Source organism: Microtus pennsylvanicus, chromosome 3 (assembly GCF_037038515.1).
Source record: "Microtus pennsylvanicus isolate mMicPen1 chromosome 3, mMicPen1.hap1, whole genome shotgun sequence".
In the NCBI taxonomy this organism is placed as follows: Eukaryota; Metazoa; Chordata; class Mammalia; order Rodentia; family Cricetidae; genus Microtus; species Microtus pennsylvanicus.
Window position 1 is genome coordinate 78,509,466 of NC_134581.1, and position 22,496 is coordinate 78,531,961.

The 22,496-nt window shown below is 46.7% G+C and overlaps 1 protein-coding gene across 3 annotated transcripts in view; it reads left to right on the forward strand.

The window, feature by feature from the left end:
• Positions 1-22,111, forward strand: part of Grik4 (glutamate ionotropic receptor kainate type subunit 4) — a 431,671-nt gene extending 409,560 nt beyond the window's left edge. Inside the window, exons 18-21 of one of the 3 annotated variants that reach the window (XM_075966267.1) lie at positions 888-1,113; positions 5,506-5,634; positions 17,833-17,951; positions 21,347-22,111. In XM_075966267.1, the coding sequence (XP_075822382.1) occupies positions 888-1,113; positions 5,506-5,634; positions 17,833-17,951; positions 21,347-21,703 (831 nt within the window). In that variant the 3' untranslated portion in view covers positions 21,704-22,111. The remainder of the gene's footprint in view (positions 1-887; positions 1,114-5,505; positions 5,635-17,832; positions 17,952-21,346) is intronic. The other 2 variants (XM_075966270.1, XM_075966269.1) reach the window with 2 other exon arrangements.
• The last annotated feature ends 385 nt before the right edge of the window (positions 22,112-22,496 follow it).

Consider the following 22,496-nt stretch of genomic DNA (forward strand, 5'->3'; position numbering starts at 1 on the left):
AGGGACACTAAATGAAGATGACCCGAAGCCATTTCTCCTAGGCTGACGGGTTCCCGGGTGCAGACACTCTTGAGTTCTTTAGGACATCGCCTCGTGAGACTCAGGAGAAGGCTCTGCCACAGACTAGTGTTCACTGACAGCCAAGCTGATTGATCACCAAGACTGACAGAAGCAGGCCACACAGGATAGCAGCTTTCATATGCTCTGAGAGCTCCAGAGGGAAGCAGATTTCCCCTGGGGCTCATGACTGTCTAACCAACCCAATGCCCAAGAAGCTCATTTTCACACGAGATAAGCCCAAGACCTTTGGTTTGCTTCTAGTCGGCATCCCGGTGCCTGTTGGCATGGGGACAGGGGAAGGCGTACGAATAGAGTTTGGATGGACCCCCCAGCTTTCTGTCATGTTATTATTTGTAAAGCAGAAGCCAGCCTTGGGTTGTGTAGTTGATACATTGGCTTAGGATGGGTAGAATCAGCGGCACTGCTTCTTCAAGGGGTGTCGATTAGTCTTGAATGAACCTGAGGACACTGCCCCAAACTGAGGGGCAATGAAGGGACATGACCAGCATTTCAGCCCTGCTGGTATGAGGAAGTCAGTGCTGGAGGAAGATGAGAAGTAGATGAGAACCCGTGACCAAGCCAGGAGGCAGACTTCACAGTACTTCCGGTCCCTTCCTCACCTCCTATTAAAGATGCCAGTCCCTCCTCCATTATGCAGTGGTAATGACCCTCTTGAGTTGAGACAGCAGGAGGAAAAAGGTGGTTGGTTGTGATGTGGGGTACAGTGGCAGAAGGGCCCACATAGTGAGACTTGGATTCCCTTCCTCTTGAAGCCAACATTTCCTTTCTCGTTTCCCACCCCTGCTTCTTTCTGATCTTTCCCCCAGAATTCCCGTTACCAGACCTACCAACGCATGTGGAATTATATGTACTCCAAGCAGCCGAGTGTGTTTGTGAAGAGCACGGAGGAGGGAATTGCCAGGGTGTTGAATTCCAACTACGCCTTCCTGCTGGAGTCCACCATGAATGAGTACTATCGGCAGCGAAACTGCAACCTCACTCAGATTGGGGGCCTGCTGGACACCAAGGGCTATGGGATTGGCATGCCAGTCGGTATGCAGGAGAGGAACAGCCTTTGGGTATAGCTTTCTCCAGGCAGGGTCAGGGTAGCCCAAACCACCAAATACAGTCTGGAATCCATTAACCCCTATTTTTAGAACCAGCAGGGTTGAGGGTGACTTTAGGTAGGCTTTCTTATGGTAAGGGAAAAAAAAAAGCAAACATGTACTTCTAAGTGTACTTCTAAGTAGCAATGTGCATGCGTTTGTGTGTGTGTGTATGCATGCGTGCATGTGTGCATGTGTGTGTGTGTATGCATGCGTGCATGTGTGCGTGTGTGTGTGTGTACATGTACACATGAGGAGGCCAAAGGCTGACATTGGATGTCTTCCTCAATTGCTCTCTATTTTCATTTTTGAAATGGGATCTCTCACTGAATCTGATGCTCACTGTTTTGGCTAGACTAATCCCAGCAATCCCCCTGTCTTTGCCTCCTCATCACCAAGATTCCAGGTGTGCACCACATGCTTTACATGCTTTGCTTTTCACTTGGGCGCTGTAGATCTAAATTCAGGTTCTTGTATTTGCACAAGTCCTTTACTGACTCAGCCATCTCTCCAGCTCTCTAATCAGTAATTAAAGGACTAACTGGCTGGTTATTTCATCCCTTCACCATTGGAGGACAGCCCTCATTCCTGGAGAGTACTGATGTCCTAGTAGACACTTCAGGCCTAGTTCTCGTCTCTTGGATTTCGGCACATTGGCCATTTCTCTGTTGATCGACGTCTCTACAAACGATGGGACAAAGGAGGAGCTTGAAGCACTGAGATAAACACATCTTGTTGTTCATAGTTTCTTGACAAGATTGTACGAGTTGGCTTTCGAATTCTTTGTAGATTTCACTGCTCTGTCTACTCCCACTTGGTGCGGGTCATTGAGAGTGGGCACTAGTGTGCAATGCATTTATTGGGTGCCATCTGGTTTTGTTATAGGAGAGTAAGTTGTTTGGCTTCTAAAATGGTGCCGCAGCTGTGCTTTTTAAAGGCCATTCGCTTTGCTGATAGCTCCACGACCAGAAAATAAGGAGATGCGTTAAACTGTTGTGTTTGTGAGGGATCTCAACACATCCTCTGAGTGGTTTCATGTGGGCCATTGACCGTAGCACTGTGTCGAGCTGTCCTGGTGTAAGGGTGCTCCTGCAAAAGGCGGCAGGCAGAAGAATCGCTAAGCAGGGCGTGAGACCACATGAGAGAGAGCTCTGACCTTTGGCAGGCAGACCACGTTAGTCACATTTCGCATCCTTGGATTGATCTTTCCCTGACTGGAAGTGTTATCAATTGCAGAATTCATTTATAGCTGGAATATAATGAGCATGGTTTTGGAGTCAGGGAGCCCTGGCCATGGTACCTTAGATAGGAGCTTTAACCTCTCCCAGCCTTGGTTAGCCAAGGAATAGAATTAAATTTCCCATATTTACTCAGGGAGTCCCTGTGAGGGTTAGACCTGTAGCCGGTCAGGTGCCTTCTCTAGGTGTCTCGTACTTGGTCTTCTTTGGGAAATATTAGTGTCCTTCTCGTTTTTCCTATAGTTTCCAGTATTGTTTGGTAAAAACAAGTTACTTCTTTTGTTTTTCTGTATATGTTTCTTTTTTTTCTTGATTCTTTTTTTAAATTTATTTATTTATTAAAGATTTCTGTCTCTTCCCCCCCACCGCCTCCCATTTCCCTCCCCCTCCCCCAATTAGGTCCCCCCCTCATCAGCCCGAAGAGCAATCAGGGTTCCCTGCCCTGTGGGAAGTCCAAGGAACCCCCACCTCCATCCAGGTCTAGTAAGTTGAGCATCCAAACTGCCTAGGCTCCCAAAAAGCCAATACGTGCAGTAGGATCAGAAACCCATTGCCATTGCTCTTGAGTTCTCAGTAGTCCTCATTGTCCGCTATATTCATAAATCTCAAGGTCCAAATCAGGAGCAGAAGGAGAGAGAGCACCACAAGGAACTCAGGACCGCAAGGGGTGCACCCACACACTGAGACAATGGGGATGTTCTATCGGGAACTCACCAAGGCCAGCTGGCCTGGGGCTGAAAAAGCCTGGGATAAAACCGGACTCTCTGAACAAGTTACTTCTTAAAACATTGGTTAAAAAACAACCGCATGAGCATGGGTAATGATTTGAGTCATCCCCAAACACAGCCAGTTCTAACACCAGCAGCTGTGTAAGGTGGAGGCTTTATTCTGTGTACTGGCAAGCCTTCATAGGCTCTGTCCAGAGCCATATTTTATCAGTGCGCACTAATAGTACAGATTATAGGCCTCTTCAGGAAGCGTATTAGCTGACATTTTCTTTCAAGATGGTGGGGTAGATCATGAAATGAACTGGGGGTGCACCTTGGTAATACTCCAGTGGCCCAATAAATTTAACCTAAATGTCAAATGCTTCCTTTCCCTGGGAACTTCATCACACAGAGTTGAGGTGAAAGAGACCAGTATTACAAAGTTTCATTGATAAGCAAGGGGGAAAAATGGAGAGGAAAGCTTTCGTCTTCCACCCGCCATGGTACTGTCTTAGGTGTGTCCTCTCATTTCACTGTGCCGTGTGAGAGGTAGATTTGCTAATACCCAAGCTGCAGAGAATAGAACTGAGATTTAGAGCAGTAAGGCTTCTTGTTTAACCTCATAAACTAGAAAAAAAAAAGCTTTCTTGAACCTCAGATACTTATCTCCAAATGCAGTCAGTCCTTTCCAGAACAGACCTCAGCTAGACAGGACAGGATAGATGGGTATAGGGGGACTGTGGAGAGGCCTGTGTTCTTAAGTGAGGCTGGGAAGAACATTGTGTAACCCACCAATGAGGCAAGATTTGGATCCTCTGAAGTAAGAGGGAGAGAATCACTACAAAATGAGTGATGTGGTTGGGCCCAGGGAGAAGAAGAGAAACAATAAGGAAAGATGGAAATCAAATCAGATGGCGCTGGAGCTGAGAGAGCCAACAGGGAGCAAACAAAAGAGCCTTCAGTGCAGCCCCAAGCACATTGAGTTTGGGTAGAAGTGCCTTGTTGCAGTGAAACACTGTCTCTAAATCTCGATGGCACTGGCCTAACATCTGTCCACATCTGCATCCTGTTTATCTGCTCATTCACTAAAGTGTGCACTGTACTCCAGTTCCACAAATGATGGTGCACGGACAGCCATAACAAAAGCACATTCAAGGCTGCAAACTCATCGTGTGGTCAATCAACCTAGTTGTACCTAAAGAAGGGGGGACACTGTTGTACAGCTGGACAGTCTATGGCCCAGCACCCTGGGTATTGCCTTAGAGCTTGTCAGAAATGCAGAATCTCAGGTCCTGCCCCAAACCCACTGAATCAGAATATCCATTTAACAAAATCTCCAGGTGATTCCTATTCACGTTAAATGTGAAAAGCCCCATTGATTTATTCAGGCTTCCTCCTGTATCCAACGTCATAGGTGTTCTCAGAGGCACCTGACCACACAGGAACTTTGTAATGCTTGGGAAAGCAAACTAGGCGACTAAATTGTTTTCCAAGTCTCTTGGCTGTTTTTTCTTAATGACCACAGGCCTTCACCTGCTGTAGGTCTTTGAACTTTACCTGATTTCATCTAATCCTGTTTGTGTGGTTAAACCTGAATTCTTGAACCAATCAAAGCTCCTTGACTGTATTCTATTGGAAAAGTTATTAAAAGAATTGTACTCAATAGAAAAAAGCCTTCCGTTTGATGGAGGGACACAGGGTGATGGACAGGGACATAGGCTCTGGTTAACTCAGTTATGAGAGTTGTGGACACCTGGTGACTGGCTTCTGTATGTGGACACCTGGTGACTGACTTCTGTATGTGGATGCATGCAAGGATGCTCTGGTTGGCTCTTTTCCCAGTGGTTGGTGGCTGGTTATGGTAAATAATAGTCAAGTGTAATGTAGCAACAGTTACAAGTGCTGAAGAAATGAATAAATGTGAGGTAGAAGCCGGACAACCGACTGAGAGCTTTGTGCCATAGGAACACACATGGTAGCCTCCTAGAAGCTAATAGGCGAATCTACACCCAATTGCCCGAGTGTCATCATGCAGGTCATTGAATTCCAATAGGCCCCTTTTAAATTAGAAAGTGAGGGTGCCAGGCAGGGAGATGGGTGGCTCACAAATGTCTGGGAATCCATTGCTTGGCCTATACTACGGTCTTTGGTCCTAGGATGACTGTGTTAGACATGTGGTAGGAAGGGAAGTGGAAGAGCTGAGCAGCCTGTTAAGCCAAAAGGCCCTTCTTTCAGTGGAGAAGATGGAGTTTTGGGGACAAGTGCCACCTGCTCTATCTGTGCCCCTCCCGGGGTTTAAGTGAACAGAAAGACCAGGATGTATGCTGGGACAGGGAGTTTAGTGTGTCTAGTAGGATACTGACATCCTGCCGGGGCTTCCCTTTGTTCCTGTAGGCTCAGTGTTCCGGGATGAGTTCGACCTGGCCATTCTCCAGCTGCAGGAGAACAACCGCCTGGAGATTCTGAAGCGAAAGTGGTGGGAAGGGGGGAAATGCCCCAAAGAGGAAGATCACAGAGCCAAAGGTAAGCACACTTGGGGCTTCCCTCCTTCTTTACAAGACCGACGTGGCCTGGTTCTTCTGCCCAAAGTTTAAGCAATGGCTTGTAGGCTGCTTGGACACCAAAGCCTAGATTGTGGGCTGCCAGGGACCAGTCCTATCCCAGAGTCTTTTTTGCTATAGGCGCCAGTGTCCCCTCACACACAGATCCTAGATCAGGATCCTAGCAGCAATGTTACCCGAATCTTCCTCTCACATCCCAATGCCACCGTCTACCCTGGCCCACAGCTATACCATATTAGGTACTTGTCTATTGCTATGATAAAAGACCACATGAAGGCATGGTGTCAGGAGCAGAAATTGAGGGCTCACATCTTGAATGGCAAACACCCAGCAGATGGAGCAAACTGGGAATGACCCGTGACTTTGAGACCTCAAGGCCCATGCTCCAGTGACATGATTCTTCCCGTAAGGCCACGTTTCCTTAACCTCCCAATGAGCATCATCAACTAGGGATGGAGTATTCAAATACCAGCATTTCTGGGGGACATTCTCATTCAAGCCGACACATCCATCCAATTGCTTCCCTTCTGTGGGGTTGCAATAGTCTGATCTCCTTTTTTCCCATTCTTGTGACTTGACAGTGGCCAGAGTGACTCATGTTTAAAATGCAAATGAAACCACAGATTTCCTCTGCACGAGCCCTCTAGCAACTTCCTCTCTCACTCGGAATAAATTTCAGGTTCCCTGGAACCTCAAGGCCCAGTGTGATCTATTGCCCTAGACTCTCTCTTTTATTTCTGCTCCCCAAGCCTCCCCATCTTGCTCCATCCTGGAGTCAGAGCACCTGCTCCCTCCCCTGTGATGCTCTATCCCCAGGCTCCCATAGACAGGACTCCTTCCCCTCCCACCTGAACCTATTTTATTTTATTTTTTTCTAGGCTGCAGCACTGACTTAGAGTATTGCTTATTGCTTATGTGTTCACTTTCCACCTTTATGGGAGTGAAGATTTCATAAGGGCGTGGTTTGTCTTCCCGGCGCCAGCACAGGGTATTCCCTTGAATGAAAGAATGATGGATAAAGGAACAGCACTGCATGGGGTTGAATGGGAAGCAACCACAGGCTGTGTGGGCAGTAAGCGGTGCAGAGTGTCCCTGACCACCTAGGATTTCTTGTAGGGAGACCCACTGATGCCTGTTAGTTATTTTTAGATGACTCGTAGTTTCAACATGTCCCGACTTGGACGATAAATCATCAGTCACGCTTGCAGTCTGCTTGCAGCCTCGATAGAATCTGCAGCAGATTTGCCTGCTCGTGTTCTCCCTTTGGAAGGAGTAGAATGAAGGAGAGCAAGCACTTGCCTTTCTTTTGGCATGAGTGATTACCCCCAAAAGATATTGAGAGCCATCCTGTGCTTCCGAGTGTTTGTATGTGGACTTCCATCTGGCAAGGCCAGGTCTCTGGAATATGGCTCTAGGGAGCAGAATGTAAATAATGTAAAAGAAATACTACCTTCCTAGGAAGCCACCGACAGCACACACTCCTTGGGATGTTCCTTTCCCAAGGGCCAGAGCCACCCATGGGAATGAGCATTAGTGGATACGGGTCATTGGCCCCATTTGAATCGCTCATTTGACTCAATTTGAATCCCTCATTTGAATCCCATCTCCACCCACTGCTAATCTGTGAACATAGGTATCTGGTTAATGCTGCCTAGCTCGCTTCTGTGTATGTGATGAATACAGAAACCAGCATACCATAGAGTTGCGGGGAAGGTGAATCTGAGACTAGAGAGCACAGGGTTCTGTTTGTAGAAAAGGCCAGGGCATCCAAACCTTTATTAATCTGCACTGGAATGTGTGCCATGCTACTCTCAGAATTCCAGGATGGCTGCCGGGCGATGGTGGCGCATGCCTTTAATCCCAGCACTTGGGAGGCAGAGGTAGGCGGATCTCTGTGAGTTCGAGACCAGCCTGGTCTACAGAGCTAGTTCCAGGACAGGCTCCAAAGCCACAGAGAAACCCTGTCTCGAAAAACCAAAAAAAAAAAAAAAAAAAAAAAGAATTCCAGGATGGTCTGGTCTGTTCTGTTGTCGGCCTGCAAGTGTTCAATTTCCAACTATAGCCAGTCAGTCATCCAATCAACAAGCGATACTGAGGGACAATGAGCGATCTTGTTCCTGGGAATAAGACAGTCTCGGAGACCATTAAGAAACTTGAAGTTTCAGGGAAGATTATCAAACAGTCCTGGTATTTGCCAGACCACGGTGGAAGGCCGAGGGTGAGTGCAGAGGGGACTGTTATTTTTTGGAAGAAAACCGTGAGGGAAATACAGAGGAAAAGATGAGGACATGATTACAGATTGGATATAAAAAAAAACTGGATTTCGGAATTGCCCAGATCCTGAGCAGGTAAGGACAGTGTGAAGAGGGCATTGCAGGTAAATAAGCACCACAGGGAAGGAGATGGAGGTCAGAATCTGCTGAGAAGGGAGCACAAGGGGGCTCCTATGGGATGGGTGAAGCCTTGCTTCAACATATGGACCGATTTGAGAAAGCTGGCTGAAGGTGTCAGAGGTTCTAGAGTAAGCTACCGTGGAACCACAAAAGCTGGTCCTGTGTGTGATCTCAGAGGTCATTTGGAGAGCATCTCTGGTCCCAAAAGACAGCTATTGCCTTGCGAGAAGCACAGTCCAAAACAAGTTCATCATACTCAGAGCAGACATGATGCGGTTGGAGGGTAAGAGTCAGGGTCTGCTAGAGAAGCATTTTGGAATGTAGACATTTTCTTGCTGCACACAGAAGGAAATTGATCCTAAAGCTGATGGCAGAAGTTAAAGTGTAAACAAAAGAAAAGGTTAAGACCCAAAGTCACCAAGACTGCAAAGCAGATAAAAGGGAGGCCCACCCAAAGCATGCTGGGTTGTGGCCCATCCCTGTCAAGGAGACTGCCCCCATGTTGACATCTACAACAGCTGTCACTTCCAGAAGGAGCTGAGGATTGCAAGAGCTACAAGGAGATCTTTTTTTGCCACTTTTAGAGTTTGGGAAATCCCAGAATTATTTGACACACCACGACAGAATAGCAGAATGGGAAGACCCGTGGAAGCTGAGGACAGAGAAAACGGAAGTCCTGAAGTTTCCCCAGGCTGCAGATGAGAATACTGGAAATTTGCGTGTAGTGAATGGAAGATGAAATGCCCACACATTTTCTATGAAACATTGTGGTCCCCTCCCATCCTAAGATCAAAGTCTACCTAGTGAAAAAGGAGAAGGAGAGGAAAGTTTTACCTGAATTTAAGCCAAAATTTACCGAGAAGTCTGCGTTTGGCACTGGAGTGAAAATTGAAGGTTAAGGTAGAATTTAGGTTTATTTGTGGGAAAATAAAGGTATCCTTTTTACAGTTGTTGGAAAGGCTTACAGCTTGGAAAGACTTCCCCATTCCCCAGGGGTTTATAGAGGCTGATTAGACAGTGGAGTTTGAGGTGGTGGGGAGAGGAGTCAGGAACGGGGAAAGATAAAGTGATGTGAACGGGAGCCCTCTCCATGTTATACACGGGGACCAAGTGTTCCCTGGCATAGAGGACAGAACCGAACAGATGAGGAGGAAATTATCAGAGGAGTCACCCTGCCCGGGTTACTGTGCCTCAGAAGATGCCTGGGTCCTACCAGTCTGCCAACACTAACTTGCGTTTGCAATGTTCTTTGGAACACAGCAGTGAGCATTGCAGTGAGAGCCAAGGTGCTGGAGCAGGTCTGTGTGGAGGATGCTGTGCACATTCCCACAAGCACAGTGGCGGCTACCCGCCATAGCAACCAGGGCCAGCTTCACGCAGTGGCCCCACTTCTGCCCTGGCTGAAATCCAGACACAAATTATCCAGAGTTGCGCAAAGCCTTCTTGGCTAAGCAAAATCCCCACATGACCTCTTCCAGGCCATGCTGGAAGCTCTGACCCAAGACTGGAGGTGCCTTAGCTTCATTTCTTTCTGGCAAATCAGCCATTGCACTTACTACAGCATCTAGCTTACTGATCAGAGGACTCAGACACGAAGGAGCAGCGTGACCCAAAAGATCTCTTCCTTGCAGTCTTTAAATGGCCACCAGGAGTCAAGCCATGGGAGCTTTTCCTGTTGTGTCTCAAATAGCAGGAGTCTTAATTTGTTTTCCCCAGCAGCTCCTGGGTCATCTTTCTTTTTATAATTTGCACTGGTTGGCTTTCACGTGTGCCTAAGGGAATGAGAGGACTATGGAATAAGCAGAGAGATGGGAGTGAAGCGAAATAGGAGGGTGGTCTTTTTTCCCCAGAGACCTCTGAAACTGACAGTAACTGCCGGCACTTTGGTTTCAATTAAAATGTACCAGACAACATGCTGGGGCCTAAGATAATCCTTTTCTGCTTTGTTAGTCTATTAAAATGCACAAAATTTCAAAGAAAAGGAATTGAAGCTTACTCCACTTTAATCCAGAATTACAGCGTGACACCAAGGCCAAGATGAGTTCTAACACTGACAGGATGCCTCCTCTCTCAAGCCTTCTAAACAGGCCGTTTTTGGCTCTTGTGTATGCAATAACATTCCCCCTTCCCTTTATAACCTCTTCTCGCTGTTCCCACCCGGGTCTTGGTGACCACCTACCTTCCTGCAAACACTGAGAAATAAGATGGCAGATTCGGTAAAAGACTGGCTACTACTCCCTCCCCCACCACCAAAAAGAAGCCCAGGCTCCATTTCAAGCTGTTTTCATTTTCTTTGGTTTTCTTTTTTCAAAAAACACGTATTTTATTTGTTTATTTTCTCACTCAGCTCCTATGAAAGGGAACCTTGCTAGCCACTGGAAGATGCCAGCATCCCCATGCAAGGGGACTGGATTACCAAAGGCTTCACAGAACAATTGCTAGACAAAAGGTGATGGGTGAACTCCAAGGAAATTAAATACCTTTATCTTGAAAAACAGGAGCTCATAATCAGGGCTTCAAAGGAAGACAGATACTCCGCCAGGCTGTGAAAATCGGGGTCCCCTTTCAAGAATGGCAAAGGGGCAGTGCTGTCGACTTTCAGAACCCTTGGATAATAGGAAGTTTGCTGTCTGGCACAGGTGGGAATAAAAGCATGAGATATCATAGCAAGAGAGGTGTCAGTGGTGGGGGAGGGACTCTGGGGATGCTTCCCTCCCTCTTTCTTCTCAGGGGCCCAGTGTGGTTATCCTGGCTCTCTGGTTTCTTTGGAAAGCTCTGAAAGCAGAAACCTGACTTTGGGAATTTGACAGCAGCTCAGAGAAATACTTCCAGGAAGACCCTTCCTAAGCAAGTCCTACTGAGTCCTGGGAGGCGGAGACCCTCCAGAGGGTGGTCAGAAAACAGAGCACGAACGAAAACAGGTGAATGGCGACCCGACCAGCTGGAAACCAAGGAAGGCAGCCATTCTGAAGACTATACTCACCTCTCTCTGGAAACGGAGCCGCTAAGCCAACACATCGATTCAAGCATTTGATGTCAAGTTCTACAGAGAGAAAGGGTTCCAGATATGAGCTTGTAGCCTGTGTGCAGAATCCCTCTTCCTTAACACCTTGGATGTTCTGGGCAATAGAACCAGTTTTCAGGATGCCAGTTCAGTTCTGTAAGCACGTAGTATGGTCTGAGTGATCACAGGGCAATGGGAGGGTCGGTGTGCTGTGAAGGCTGAAGGCTCTACCTTCAACCTGGATTTGGGTGTGGAACCTCAGGCAATGACCTGAATTCTGCACTTTTGTTTCCTTGCCAGGAAAATGGAGTCACAAGTTGTTCAGGGAAACCACAAAGTCCGAGTTAAAATAGTTGTCAAGGGCAAAGTTAAAATCATTAGCACTGAACCTTGCCTGTTCTAGATCTAGTAAACACTCGTAAAGAATGGCTTTATAGTTCCAGAGAACATAGCTTTGCCAGTAGATTTATTTAGAAATTCCCTGCTAGCTAGGGAAAGTTGTGCAAAACGAGCTCTTTGCCTTTTTATGTTCTTATTATACAGTGGGAAGAGTCAGTCTCCTTTCTAGCCAGTTTAATAATTGAAGGAGATTGCAAGTGGTTTGGAAAGTGAGATGCCTCAGCTTGCATCATGGGACATTATGAAGTACCTCTCCCAGAATGTATTTTAATACATAGCAAAATTTCTCAAATGCTTCTTTTGTCTTGTGTCCCTTTTTTCCTTATTTTTTTCTAACCACCCTTTACAGAATCTACTAGAAGTCAGTGAAAGATGTCAGAGTGAGGGCAAGCAGACATGGCAGGCTCTCTGCCTCATGGTGTGGAGCCACGCAGATTTGATGAGTCGCTGGGAAGGTCTTGTAGGTTAGTCTATACATGCTAGAGGAGGAGCTGCTGTTTACAACAAAGAATCCCGCGGAGACAGTCCCATCTGATATAGCCACATGGCTGTAGGAGGATGTGCCTCCAAAATGGTTGAGAGCCATATGGACCCAAGAATCTATGTTTATATCAGATGCTGATGCTGCCTGGAGCTTTGGACCGAGCACGGTGGCCAGCTCCTGGAAAATGCACCATAAAGATCTGTTGATCAGCATCGAAGAGAACATAGAATGTCATTTGTTGAGATTAGGACACTCATCTTTCCTTTTTCTATACCTGTCACTATGTAGTTACCCCGCACCCACCCACAAACCATTGTTCCAAAAGAGAACAGCATGTCTCGCGTGCAGAGAGACGCACTGTTGCTTGGAACTCAGTGAGGGTTTTGAGGGCTAGGAGCTAAGTCTACCTGAATCTAAATCTGAGGAGTGATTCTTAGCTAGGTAGAGAGGAGGGAGGGGTAGGTGAGTGGATGAGATCCAAGACTCTTCACTGCAGTATCTCCTAATAATGTCTGATCCCCTTTCCTAGTTCCAAAGACAACGAAAATAATGCATTTGCATTTGGGAGCCAGTATTTGGATCTGTGGGCAATCCCTGAGTGACACCGGAGTTAGTATTTCCCTGACCAGGGATTTGCGAGGAGAGTCTGAGACTGTTTCAGCTAATGCGCGCTGATGGCTGAAGCACAGCTGAGGCCCAGGCTCAGAGTGTCAGGAGGAAAGCCCAGTTTTAAAGCTTATACACCATTTCATCCACGGAAGGCCAGAGAGGCAGTGACTAGATGGGCTTCCTGGTCCCTTTTGCAGGCGCTGGGGCATCTGTAAGGGCGGCAGGGACCTTGCAGGCTGGAGCATAGTCATCCTGAGCCCCTGCTGATGGATGCGCAAGGCACACGGGGATGGCTGATGGCAGTGTTAGACAGAACAGGTCTCGCTCTCTGAAGGTGCCCCTCCCCCTCCCTCCTTCATCCGTTTCTCAATTCTCACTCTGCCAGCAATCTATTCTTGCTTCAACTTTCCAATGACTTCCTAAAGGCATGGCTGGTATAAAAGCCTCGCTCTGAAGAGGGGGAAGAGGCCACTCGGCCTGGAATTGGCATCTGAGAGCCAACACCCATGATTAACAGGTGGGCCTTGAAAATTGAGGCACTGGGAAAGAAAGACTGGGGCTGTTAAGGTGGCTCTGGGCCTCTACCAGCATCCTGTTAAAACCTTACTTTTTCTGAAGCTGTCCAGACCAAATCAGAGTCCCAGTCATCCCAGCCCAGACCACATGTTCTTTTCTTCCCCTGCTCCCACCCCTATCTGACATGGGAGGTCTATGTCACTGAGTATGCCAAGTTAGTGCTCTGCCCCTACAGAAGATCTGGACCTCCTACCTGGAGCCCATGCTGAGAGCTGCCACAGTTTACAGTCACCACAGGCAGCGTTTGATGAGGAGCTGGGCTATGGATCACAGTGTGAATCCGGGGTTTTGGGCAACGTAGGCCTCTATGGGGCTGTCTATCTTCCTTCCTCCTAGCCATTTTTTTCTCTTCCTCTTGTGTGTAGGTCTATATGGTGAGCGTGCGTGTGCACGTGTGTGTTTGCAGGAGTGTAGGTGCATGAGTGCCTGCATGTGTGTGTATGTGAAGGCTCCGAGGCTGGTCTCTAGAATCTTACTTGATCATTTTTCTACTTTCTTTTTCTTGAGGCTGGGTCTCTCAAACCCAAAGCTCACAAATACTGCTTGTCTGTCTAGCCAGTTTTTCCTTCCAAGGCTGGGATTCCAGGCAAGCAGTTATACTCACCTGGCACAGTTATATGGTTGTTAGGATCTGAACTCTGGTCCTCTTGCTTGCAAAGGACAAGAGTTTTAACTGCTCAGCCACCTTCCAGTCCTTTCTGGTCACTTTTTTTTTATTGAGCACCTATTATGTGCCATGTCCCTTGATCGTGAGGTAGATAGTCCTTCCCAATGAACTTGGTCTAATGGGAAATCTAGATACATAAACTTAAACCCGTGATTATTGTGTGATTATTATTAATTAGAGTGAATTAGAATAATACACAATGTGTTAATAGTAAGGCATAAAAGCTATAGACCTGACAGAGTTGTGTATGATTGGAAAAGCCACCAAAATAAAGTGGCCCTGAACTTCAGTGATAAAAGGTCAGGCTAGCTTGGGGTGTGTGTGTGTGTGTGTGCGCGCGCTGAACTCGTTATTTTTACAGCACTTTACCAGATAACCTGACAGAAGCATCTTTAGGGAGGAGGGTTTTAATTTGATTCAGTTTCCAGGGGATTCCAAACTGTGGCGGGAACACAAAGGCATTCCGTCCACTGATGCTTTAAAATGTTTGAAGTGGTACACATGCACATGGCAGCCAGACGAGAAGCATCGAGAGGCTCGTCAGAACCAGAGGGGCCTCACCTGCTAGTGACCCATTTCTGCCAGCTGAGCCCCACATCCCAAAGTTTCCATAGCCTTCTGCAAATGGCGCCACCAGCTGGAGACCAAGTGTTCAAATACATGAGGCCATGAGTAATATTTCAGACACAAAGCCACAGAAGTGCTTGAAAGAAGTCAAAGAATAGAGATAGGCGCATGGAGGGCATTCTGGGAAATGCAAATAGTTGTGCATCGCTAGAGATGATGTCACAGGTTTTTCATTTCAGAAAGATGGGTTTCATGGAGGGTAGAGTTGGACAGGAAATTGCTGTATGCGGGGACATTATTTTGAAATTGATGCAATAGTTCAGGCAAGGGTTGGGGAGCACTTGAAGGTGGTGGGCTGGATAAGGAGATTGTTTAGGATAAACTTGGTAATAGCCAGTGTTTGGAGGAGAGGCAAGAGACCAAGACCAAGTCACTCCCGGTGAGGCCAGGAGAGAGCGTTGAGCTGTGGTTTTATAAAGAGCCATGAAAAGGAGTGTGATTGACAGTGTCACTGCTCAGAGAGGTTGTGTAAGCTAGGAAATTTCCAGGAGCTAAGAAACAAAACATGGGGAGTGATTTCAGAGGGGCAAGACAACATCACATTCGAGAGAGCTGGTTAACTAGAGCTAGCAGAAGTAAATCCGGATTGGTGAATTCATTTTCTCCTTCAGGTATAGCATCCAGGGTCTAAAAGCTTCTCAGGTGTTCAAAATTATGTTTGAGGTATGAAAAAAAAATATTGGCTTCCCAATGCACAAAGAAAACTTGCAAAAATTAAATTAAGACATGTTTAATTAAATATCTCCAAAGTGGAACATTGTTCCAACTTCATTAATTTTTAAATTTAATATTCATAAAGTTGCATCACATTTAGACACGATTTGTGGGTTAGATTTTCTCATTTTGCAAACATTCCCTTGTAGGCACAGTGATGGCTGAGAAATCACAGCCAATTGGAAATTTCTCCTCCATAAAACCAAAAGCAAAAAAAGAAAAGTTTACATGCATTTAGTTGTAAGATGTTGGGTGGATTTTCTTCTACCTGCTTTTGTGTGGGATAGAATCTCCAGATGTGTTTTAAGAACCTTTAAAGTGACCCAGAATGACACTGAAACAGACAGCTCTCTTCAGAAGGTTCACGGTGATAGAGAAGCGGGAGAACATTTGGGATCTGAGAAGGGAAGGACGTGAACTGGAAAGAGCCAGTGATGAGGGGAAGTTGAGAAGCATCAGGAGGTGACTGATGGGGGGGGGGGTTGGGAATTCAGCCACAGGGCACAGGTAATAGAGTGAGGCCCAGACCCTTGGATAGACCCATTCTTCCTTAAGAGCCCCCGTACATTCCATCCCCTCATCCATGTGGATCCTGATATTTTTATAATGCTTTCTGTCCCTGGTGGCCCAGGTGAGAGAGGCTGGTAGTCAAATGAACCCTAACTACTTTCCTCCCTGTGTTTAAGATCCTCTGTCTTGGATTAATTAAGATAGAGGCGCCTGCATTGATTGGTGCAGATTCGGAAGAGCTGACTATGGGAATCTGTAGACCAGAGTGTATGTGATGTATGCTTATGTGAGGCTTTGGGCCCACTGGAAGTGGACCATCAGCTAGTCAGAGAATGCCACTGCGCTGTGTTGTTAAAACAACAAAAACAAAAACAAATAAACAAAAAGAAATCAGACACCCACCTGAGTCTTTGTGGTGGGAAACCAGAGGCATCTTGAAATGGCCAGGTAGGGATATTTGTGCCAGCTTTCTGAGCTACATCAGATTCCTGGTCCTTTCTGTGAAGCATCTTAGGAAGTGCAAAACTGACTCTCCCCATGCCCCATGACAACTTAACTAGAGATCAGACACGGAATAACCCCAGAGAGTACAGGACATAAACCTCCCGGTCACCAGTTTCTTAGACTAAAGAAGCTTTTGATCCCTTACCATGCTCCCCCTTCAATGAAACATCCCATCTGACACGTCTATGAGTTTGGTTCCCCCACAGCCAAAGAAAGCACTGAGTTGTGGGGCTAATCTCATCATCAGTGCTGCAACTGAAATGGCCATAACCAGTATACAAATAAGTATCAGGATATCTTCAGCTAGCTCGCTAGGCAATGAGGGTACGATACCACTGTAAAGAACATAAAAATGCATGCGTGATTCCAAAGAAAACAATTTCAAACTTGTGGTAGGCCTGGTTGGCTGGGGAAAACTCCCCTGCGGAGCTTTTTTTTAAAAATTTATTTATTTATTAAAGATTTCTGTCTCTTCCCCCCTACACCGCCTCCCATTTCCCTCCCCCTCCCCCATTAGGTCCCCCCCTCATCAGCCCGAAGAGCAATCAGGGTTCCCTGCCCTGTGGGAAGTCCAAGGACCACCCACCTCCATCCAGGTCTAATAAGTTGAGCATCCAAACTGCCTAGGCTCCCACAAAGCCAGTACGTGCAGTAGGATCAGAAACCCATTGCCATTGTTCTTGAGTTCTCAGTAGTCCTCATTGTCCGCTATGCAGGCGAAGCTTGTTCATAATACAGAGCCGGTAAAATTAATGGCTTGGCAGGTGAGGGTGCTGGCCGCCAAGCCTGATGCCCTACGTGGTAGAGGGAGGGGGCTGCTCCTCAACATCCAGCTGTGCTGGGGGCACATCTGCTGGGAGTATGAGCACACACACTGGCACACAAATAAGTAGGTATAAAAATAATAATAAAATACAGAGTCTGCTTCAAATATGCTGCTTTCTTAGGTCTTGAGAAAGGGCTGATGGTCTCTACGTCGGGTTTCCCAGGAGTTTCTGATAACAGCCAAGTTGGGGATGCATTAGTCCAGTAGGGGAAAAGTCTCACCTTCCAAAATAAGCTAACATTTTAGTCCCTTCTCCCAAATATCCAGGTTCAGGATTATTTCAGAGCTTGGAGATTTGGGATTTTGGAAGACTGGCTGGCTGAGCATCCCCTATCCTGAAAATCTAGCCATGTTCCTTGAAATCTAATTTGGAGCAATGTTATTTATCTGCTCAAAAGCTCAGGCTTCAGAGTTTGGGATTAAGGATGGCCAACCTATAATAATCTGACTCTGGCAAGCACAATTCTTTCTATATCCTTATATACCAAAACACACTGTGAGGAAGATAAGGCAGAAGTTTTAGAATTTAAGGTGTTTTGGTATTGTGTCATTATGAACTAAATCAGATTGGGCTGTCCCTTTCCCCTAAGACAGTCCTCAGCTCCCAGCCTAGTAAAGTCTTGTGGTTTTTCCAGTCTCCTTCATTCACAGCTGTGTCTCCTTGCCCCGATTTACTGCAACTGCCCTGCTTCTTTCCTCAAATGATGAATTAAATCTTTTCCAGGAATGAATGAGTCTGAGAGACCATCTCCAAGACTCCATTCCGGTTGTTGAAGTGACTTCTGCATTGCTGCGGTGGGTCATCCCACTCTTTCCAAGTAACTTATACTTTTTATCTCTCTTCCAGGCCTGGGAATGGAGAATATTGGTGGAATCTTTGTGGTTCTTATTTGTGGCTTAATAGTGGCCATTTTCATGGCTATGCTGGAGTTTTTATGGACTCTCAGACACTCAGAAGCATCCGAGGTAAGTTTCCAATGGCTTCCAAAGACATACCACCAACAGCAGTGTGAGACTCACTGGCTTCTGCATGTACTTCAGACAGGACCTACAGCATACACCCAGAGGGCACACAGGCCAGGACAGTGGGAACAATTTTATTCTCCAGAGTAAAAGATCTGAGAAGACACTGTCATGTGTTGATTGTGCAACCACAGAAAGGGCTCCATATTTTTCTTTGACACAGCCATTAAATTAATATGTGAGGAAAGATGTTTTATAAACAACAAATTATATAGTATTGGGGGAGATGGGTAAAAGTACCAGGTCATTTATGTGAAATATGAGCTCAGACCTTCCATTTTGACTGTCTTTGCCTATAGGTACAGATGAAAACCCTCAGTGATATCCCAATTTAAAGGAACCAAAAGGTTCATCTTCTGTCTTAGGAATTTTAATAAATTTAATTCTCTAGTTGTGGTTTAGAGGCTGGGTTAATATCTACTTTGCACCCATGAAAAGTCTGAGAAGAAGGGATACTTTTTCCCATTGGTCCTCCATCCCTCCCCAGGGAGAATGCCCAAGAATGCTTTGTCCCATTGGTTCTCCATCCCTCCCCAGGGAGAATGCCCAAGAATGCTTTGTCCAATTGGTCCTCCATCCTTCCACAGGGAAGATGCACAAGAATGCCTTGTCCCATTGGTCCTCCATCCCTCCACAGGGAGGATGCAAAAGAATGCTTTGTCCCATTGGTCCTCCATCCCTCCACAGGGAGGATGCACAAGAATGCTTTGTCCCATTGGTCCTCCATTCCTCCCCAGGGAAAATGCAAAAATTTTTGCATGTTAATTGCACTGTGAGACTTTTTCTCTTTTTCATTACATTAGCCTCTCGGTCTGGATCTTCCGGCTGCCACTGCCAGTGCAGCAGGGTGCGCTACCCTCACAATGCCTCTGCCTCCTCCTACCACTGCTCATCCACTCTAGCACCTTACTCGCTCCTCTATGCTTCTGTTTACCCTCCCTCCAAAATCCACAGCTGTACCACTTGTTACTTTTAAAGAGTAGTAATGTCACTATCACCTTTCTTTATACAACCCTTCTCCTGAGCTGACGGTATTTGATTATCTATCTATCTATCTATCTATCTATCTATCTATCTATCTATCTATCCATCCATCTATCTATCTATCATCTATCTACTATCTATCTATCTATCATCTATCTATCAACTATCTATCTATCTATCTATCTATCTATCTATCTATCTATCTATCTATCTATCTAGACAGGGTTTCTTGTGTAACCACCCTGGCTGTCCTGAAACTCACTTTGTAGACTAGGCTGGCCTTGAACTCTCAGAGATTCAACCACGTCTGCCTCCCTAGTGCTGGAATTAAAGGCATGAGCCACCACCGCCCAGCAACATTTGATAACAATATTACTTTCCCTTTCCTTCCCTCCCTCCCAACTCTTGACGCCATTCCAATGGCTTCTCTCTACCCCTATAAAGGGGCCCTGTCCATTGTCTGAATCCATCATTCACAGACTCTCTTGTCCTTTTCCTTATTCAACATCAGATCTCTTGGGTTCCCTGGTATTTCTGCTTCCAGTTCTGTTCCCCTCCCCCTTCTGCCCATTCCTTAAAATGCTGCTAGCATTTATATATTCCACATGAGTCTGATCAAGTAAGCCTTACATTCTCCAGTGAAACATTCCTTATTTCTTCTCCTGCCTTTTACTCTGGGCCAGCAGTCAACCATCCATCAGCCACCTCAGCACCGCTGTCACACTGACACAAAGTGCTTACATGCCAGGCTACGACAGCTATAGACATGGAGCTACTTGAACGTAAGGACTGCCTGCTATCTCTGTATTTCCATGACAAATCACAATGCTTGACCCACAGAAGATGGTAAATGTATTGTGTTATATTCTTGTCACATGTAATGGTTTAAGCAGGTGGCAGGGGCTTTTTGTTGCCATAGTAATTATTAGAAGCACAGAGGGGTTTAGTGGTTTGCCAAGAATCTTCTGCTATTTAATGACAATGATGGGCCTAGAATCAGGTCTGAGTGATGAAGTTGGGCCATATTGTATGGCCTGTTTCTCCCAAGAGCTCCGGCAGGATCTGGGTTTACCCTGAAATTCAATGAGTCTCAGACTACTCCAATAGCTGAAATGAAGAGGAAGCTGTATTGGCTGTGTGGCTCTGGCGCAATATTTGCCTCATTGATAGAACATGAAGAGGAGGAAGCTTCTTCTGCCATCATGCTCCAGGGGTGTCCTTCTGGCCTCAGAGATGAGAACTCAACCAAGTATGCTTGGACTTTGGAGTTAGACAGGGTTAAGTTCTAATTCTCAACGGGATGCTCATTAGTCAGTTCTTCACAAAATACACAATATTTCCTGAGTTTCCACCTACACATCTTCAAAATGGATATTGTAACAAGTTCACAATTCCTTATCAACTGGTCCTCAGACCCCCCCCCCAAAACTAGGCCCAAGCCTTTCATAAATGCGATGCATATGTATTCCTCCACAAAGTCTGATCAGTGGTCCCCATCTTCATTGCATTCCATGTGAACACACTAACATTTTGCTGTAGAAACTGCAATGTATTTGAATATGGAGTTTGTCCCAGACCCACTGGGTATTAAACGTAACATGGTGTCCGTGCATTGTCATACCTTTCTAAACTCCGGAACATCCTGAGCTTTGAAGTACAGCTGGAGCCAAGTGTTTCACGTGAGGAGACTGTGGTCCTACAGAAGTGGCGGTTGTTTACTTCAGTGATCTTCAGGATGCGTCCTCTCCAACCACTGGCGACCTCACTCAGGACAGCTGAAAGGAAGTCAAGGCTGTGTTGGCTTTTAGCAGTGGTAGACATGTCATGTTGATGGAGCTGAAAGAGAGACTAGGGAAGAACAGGCGGCTACTTCCTTCCCCACAGTATTTCTGGAAGGTTCCTTTCCAGCCGGGACAACTCAACAGGTCATGATGGTTAAAAAGACGGGAATGGTTGGGCTTGAAGGCAAAATGAACACATGGTGAGTTTTTCAAATACAAGGGAGACTGATATAAAAGGTTTTAAGTAAGTTTCAATATGTACCTTTACCTGAGGTCAGGGGAAGAAATTCTCAGGGGTAGAAACTAAGCAGAGTAGAAGGAAGCAGCCATTAGTGCAAATGTGCCAAAATGGTACCCTCTCTTTCCCAAAACGCTGGGCATCATCTGGCAGGGTTGTTGAACGAAGGCTGTTGTGTGGTGGGCTTTTGAGCCTTAAACAGGGGTGGGAATGAGGCCTTCATTTAACCTTCACACTTGAGATGACTGTCTGTCCCAACACCCTCTGCCTGCAGACCCCAGGAGACTCATGAGGCCCTCTGAGTGGCTCTCTGTGACTTCCGCTGTCTCCCTTAGGTGTCTGTGTGTCAGGAGATGGTGACGGAGCTGCGCAGCATCATCCTGTGCCAGGACAGTATCCACCCGAGGCGGCGGCGCTCTGGAGGCCTGCCACCCCCACCCCCTGTCCTGGAGGAGCGCCGGCCCCGGGGCACGGCGACGCTCAGCAATGGCAAGCTGTGTGGCGCCGGGGAGCCCGACCAGCTGGCGCAGAGACTGGCACAAGAGGCCGCCCTAGTGGCTCGCGGCTGCACGCACATTCGCGTGTGCCCGGAGTGCCGCCGCTTCCAAGGCCTGCGGGCGCGACCATCGCCGGCTCGCAGCGAGGAGAGCCTGGAGTGGGACAAGACCACCAACAGCAGCGAGCCCGAGTAGTGGCGCGAAGGACTGCGGAGCCAGGCGGGGAGGCGGGAGGGTAGACTTGGCAACATCGTTCTCTCCAAATTCAAGACTCAATCACTTTACAAAGGGCATCAGAGCCTGATGCTCCAGAAGGAGGATGATACCGCCCTGTGGAAGAGCAGGTCTATCTGGACGTTGCATCCACGTGGCAGAGATGCTGGCCCTTGTGGGCACAAGGACCCATCTCCTCCCAGAGGGCCTTTCTTTCAAACCCAAATAACATGGAGTCTGGGTAATGGGACCCCGGCAGGGGAAGTTCAAGAAATTGATGGACTCATCAGTTGAATTCCCCCCTAGGAAGGGGCCATTGTACCCTGGGTCTAGTTCTTAACAGGAAAAAAAAATTAAACCCAACAGGGAAGTTTTTCTTTTCTGAATTTGTATATTTTTGTTAATGTTCTTTTCTTTTCCTGTTTTTCTTTTGTCTCTTCTGGTTTCAAGGTCTAAGGTTCAGTTGTCTTGTGCTTTGGGATGGGGAGTGTGGGTTGGGGAATGGAGGTCTGACCCCTTCTCTCTATCTATCTATCTATCTATCTATCTATCTATCTATCTATCTATCTATCTATCTGATTTTGGAGTTGCTGGTGCACAGGGGTTTTAGGTGCTGACCCTACCCCCCTCATGTCATGTAGTGTTTGGTGGTCTCCCTAAGTGTAGAGGGCCTTGGGTGAAAGTCTATCAAGCCAACTTGTTAAATGCCAGCAAACAGCACTTAGCCTGTGGTCTACCAGAGAACACCTTGAAATGCCCGGTTTCTGAGAGTTAA